General features: G+C 32.8%; 1 protein-coding gene across 1 annotated transcript; it reads left to right on the top strand.

Annotated features, from left to right (window-relative positions):
• Nucleotides 1–861: 861 nt before the first annotated feature.
• On the top strand, nt 862–1,895 carry LOC130974275 (mitochondrial inner membrane protease ATP23-like). The gene has a single exon (XM_057899076.1). It carries the CDS (start codon nt 1,001–1,003, stop codon nt 1,568–1,570), a length of 570 nt encoding a protein of 189 aa, XP_057755059.1. The 5' UTR covers nt 862–1,000; the 3' UTR covers nt 1,571–1,895.
• Nucleotides 1,896–5,239: the final 3,344 nt, after the last annotated feature.

Here is a 5,239-nt window from a genome sequence, read left to right as displayed (position 1 = left end):
GATGTGTCGGGTTTGCAGTTGAACCGACAATGTGATATCACAGCCAGTAGGACAGGCATTTATCATGTGCATTTTCTATCTGTTTGTATACTTTACCTACTTGTTATGGTTTGCCTACTTGTATAACATGTCAAATTGCTATTTGAATTAATTGCTTTATATGCTTCTACTTGTATTTTACTTGCATTGTATATACTTGTAATTTCTACTGGGATTGAGGAGGTTCAGAAGGTGGCGATGGGATCGCATGGATGATGGGTTGGTGAAGGCTGTGGGACAGTGGTGTTTGGTTAGAATAGAAATCCCCCTACGATAAAGTACCCTGTTTATTTTTTATAGTATATTTAATTTATGCCTGTAGAATACAAGTTAACAAAACCCATAGATTAATAATAGTATTATAACTCAAATGACATAGTCTCCTGATACTTATCTAAGAGATCGTGGATTTGAGTCTCCTTATCTTTGGTAAAAAAAAAAAAAATAGTTGCATAGTATGTGTTATGCTAATTATCTGTTCTTATACCATCATGTTAATATATACATGCATGATTGTGTCAATTGAGGGAAAATTAAAGAAAAGTTTCTTCTCATCTCAATTACTCAATATATATAATTGTGATCACGTGCAACATTAGTTCCACATTTCCATGTTATGCATGATCTAGTACTCCATTCTATTGAGCATGTGGAATGCGGATGAGATGATCCTAATATAATGTAGAGTTGTTGATCTTGTTATTTGGGCTTTTTTGGCGGCCGGGTTAGGGAGTAGTTAGAAAAAAAAGTTTCCGGGCTTGTTTGGGCTTGTTGATCTTTTTATTTGGGCTTGTTATGGACATTACCCGTGCATTGAATCAGTTCCTCGAACCCCCCCTTCTCTATAGCCCCTTCCGTCCAATCTTCACGGCGGCTGCTTCTCCGCTGTCGCTGATTCCTCTTTGCTCGTGGTTGTCGCTGCCGTTGTGATCTTTGCGGTCGCCATAGATAAAAAGAACGAATGGCACAGAAGGCTTCTTCAGCTCATGGTTTAGAGAATGTGAAAACGGTGGAGGAAGTCCAAGCTATGATTCAAAAGAGTTTCCGACTTCCAATGGTGAAATTCTTGAGGCAACGCCTGGCAAAAGCTGGGTGTCCTGTGAGTGACAATTTTTTCAAGGCTTCTGAGTGCAAAGGCGCGCATGGCACTGGTGGTTTTGTACCTGGTTCTGGAATATTTGTATGTAGCAACTATATGCGAATTCAAGATGAGGTCGACCAGGTGGTAATTCATGAACTAATTAATGCATTTGATGACTGTCGTGCTGTCAATATAGATTGGAGTGATTGTGCTCACCAAGCTTGTAGTGAGATTCGAGCTGGTCATCTATCTGGTGATTGCCATTTCAAGCGGGAACTACTTCGTGGCCATATGAAATTAAGAGGGCATGAACCCGAATGTATCAAAAGAAGAGTTTTGAAATCTCTCTCTTCAAACCCTAATTGTGCTGGTTCAGCTGCCCAAGATTCTATGGAAGCTGTATGGGATATTTGTTACAATGATACAAAGCCATTTGACAGAGCTCCTTGAGAAATTGCATGGATTGCAAGTTTCAACCGTTAAAGCTAAACAATTTTTGATGGCAACTCCCTACAATCATAATGGACAAACGGTTAGAAAGATACCCCTTTTTTTTTTTATTTGGACTTGTTTGTCTGTGGAGTACTCTTGGAAGTACTGGCCAAATGGTCTAATAACTTTCTTTACATTCTTAAGCATCGTTTGAATTTCCTCAAATTCTGTTAAACTTCTACTTGTTCTTGTTTCTTGTTGTGCGTAATCACTAAAAGAAATGGCTTCATTTGCTCTCATTGGTACAACTTTGGGATAGCAGCAGCTAAGCCTTGAAGTCTTCTGTTCCTTCCTTCATAGTTCATATTAAACACACAAAATGATTTAATTGACTTTATGCATAAAGGGATAACCATGAAAGTAGTTCTGAATATAGCCTTATTTTCTTTCCGTAAGCTAATATTGGTTGACTGCCAACTTATTATGATTTTTATATACATGTATTGAACTATTGATTTGATTCATCAGTCTTCAATCAATTACTTCTTACTACAGATACTGCTTTTCCATGTATGAGTAGTTAATCAAATAGCATCAGGAACTAATGTATTTAGTTGGTTCTATCTAAATTGACATCAATGAGGTGGCTTGATTAAGAATCCAAGTCATAAAATAGAACATAGCTCCTCACAGTGTTGAAGAATATTCAAAGGAGAATCATTAATACTAGAAGATTCATACAATTACTACAAATATAATAGGAACTCCCTGCTTATATATAGCAATACTATAGCACATCCCCTTGGAATAGGATTGGGATGGTGCTGCTGTTTCTGAAATGCAAGAGTGTGAATGTGTTGATGAGTTGAGAGAGAGCTGAGGATGAGGTGAAAGGAAGATTCAGTGTTAACAAGTTTTCTCAGAATTTCAGTCACAACTCACAAGAGTGCAATAGAATAGAAGTGAGCTCAATTGGTTTACCATAAATAATTTAGAATATGTTATTATATTATGTTTTTTTTTTAATTCAATTCATCATATGTTATTATATTTCAACCTAAATCGATCAAAGATTAATAAAAAGACTTAATAATGATGAAAATTATGTGAATAGTATTTAATATTTAATTATTTTTGTACAAAAATTTGAAAAAAAAATATTTTACTCTTTTTGGTAAAAATTGTTCAATTTAAGATTTTAATATTATTTAAATATTATAAATGAGATAAATATTTTAAAAATATAAATATGATAGTCTGATAGATATTATGAAACAAAATGAAGTATTGTTATATTTTGTATGTTTATAACTAATATCCAAATATAATTGTTAACAGATATAACAGAAATATTTTACAATAAGAAATTAGGGTTTACTAATTTCTCAAGTTGGCTATTTTTTAAGTATATATTAAGAATAAAAAAAATGGACCATAAGTATATTTTTCTTCTTTTTTTTTCTTTCTCTTTTTTTGGTATTGGTGTTTCTTTCATTTTTGGGCAAATAATAGAATAGGCCCAAGTTAAAAATAAAAAATAATACTGATAGTGAAGCCCATATGAAGGAGAAAAGACCAAATCACGAGTCCCAACCCACAAAATTGGCCTCATTTGATACAATTAATACATTTCTTGTTTTAAACTTTTTATCTTCAAGAAGAAGAGTAATTGACACCATATGCATTATGCGAAATTACTTAGCTAGGTTAACCATTCATAAGCGTGCCAATTGTTGAGAACGTTGAGAATATTTTGTCACAAGATATTTTTAGTATTCTGGAAGTAATATAGACAAAAATAAACGACAATTACTTGTCAAACTTAAGTATTAGTATTCTGGAAGTAATATAGACATAAAAATAAACGACAATTCTTGTTTTCTCTCTTCTATTGGATAAATCTGAACATTACTAACAATTAGCCAATATCAATCAATATAAATTTTGGATTTATTATTTTGAACTTTTAAAATATTCAAGTACTTTTTATTTTTATTATCTCGGTAACGAGACCATCTTTTTTCATTGTTTTCTATATAAAATTTTGAAGATGGACAGAAATCACAGAATACTAACATGAAATTTGAGAACAAAATAACACAATATCAAGTTAGACACATGACACCAGAAACAAAGTTAAAAACCATGGAAACTCAATAAAGCTAATGGCCTAATGCTACTAAAATAGGAAAACGCAACTAGTAATTGTTAAATATGGTCAGAATTGTTAGAAATTTAATATGCATCTAGCATAATAATAATAATAATAATAATAATAATAATAATAATAATTATATTATTATTATTATTATTATTATTATTATTATTATTATTATAGCAATTTTCCAAGACGACCAGCTACCTAGTCTTGTTTTAGTGTTATATTGTTGTTTGAGAAAATAAAATTTACATTCCAAACTTGTTATTTTCTAAACTAAGAAAACAAAAAGAACATAGGGACTTCAATTCAGGGATGTGATAAATCGATGTGTGAGATTGAGTCAATATAAAAATTATTTTATCGTTATCAAATAGTGCGTAATTCTGTTCAAAGAGAGATACTCTCTCAATCGGTGAAAAATAGTAATTAATAATTATATCACTACTCTTTCAACAGAGGGAAAAATAAAGAAGCAAAAGTTACACTAGAAGATGACATCTAATGTGGCTCCGCCACTGCCAGTGTGAGATGACATCATCTTATGATGTAGGATTACTTAATTTTCTTTTGATGGTTAAGTACTATCTCTAGACTTTTCCATGGAGATAATTATCCAAAAGTCAAACAAGACTCGTTAATACTAGAAGATTCATACAATTACTACACATATAAGAGATATTTCCTGCTTTCATATAGCAATGCTATAGCACATTTCCTTGAAATATCAGAAGTCAGTAATTACTTGTTAGTCAAACTTGCTCACATCAATTTCCGTTCTTGAACATCTACAAGTATACTAGGAAAATCCTTGGTTCAACTCTTCAACTCTCAAAATTGGAAATTCTACTAAACTAAACAATTGTCTAACCAAGAAAAGAAAAAAACTTCAGAAGCAGGGAGCTTAGCCAAGATTACCCATCTTTTCCATCATTATCAGTCAGTCAAAGAAAATCATGTTAACACAATGTTTCTAACATCCAACAATATGATCATTGCAATCAATTCAACATGGAAGACTGGATATTCTACTATAAGATTTAAAAATTATACTCCATATACAAGTAAAGACCACAGTTAGGGACAAGGGCATAACCTCAACAATTTCTCGGGCTCTATCCATATTCTTGCATAGGGGGATGTCAAATTTAAGCATGACAAGCTCATTGTTCCTCTAAGTCCTTTTGATTTCATCCACAACATCTTGTGTAACACCAAAGTTTCTTAACCTTCACCCAAATTATCATCTTCGCAGCCTCACTCCTAAGCCTCTTAAGAAGCACTTCATCAAGAATCAAATCAGCAGCAGTCACAGGCTTTTCCTTCTTCAATCTCGCAAATAAAACACTCTTCTCATCCTTCTCCCATGGCATTCTCCTCTTACTCCTCCTAACCTGCTCCTCAACATCATCCCCATTCTCCTCCAATTTACCAAAATACCCATCAAAGTTTTTATCTTTTGCTAAAGAATCCATCACAGAAACATTCCTCTCCCAAGGCATTCTCTCCTTGCTCCTAACCATAACATT

This window comes from Arachis stenosperma, chromosome 4 (assembly GCF_014773155.1).
Source record: "Arachis stenosperma cultivar V10309 chromosome 4, arast.V10309.gnm1.PFL2, whole genome shotgun sequence".
NCBI lineage: Eukaryota > Viridiplantae > Streptophyta > Magnoliopsida > Fabales > Fabaceae > Arachis > Arachis stenosperma.
Note: the sequence above shows the minus strand (reverse complement) of the source record. Positions and strands in the feature narration are given on the sequence as shown.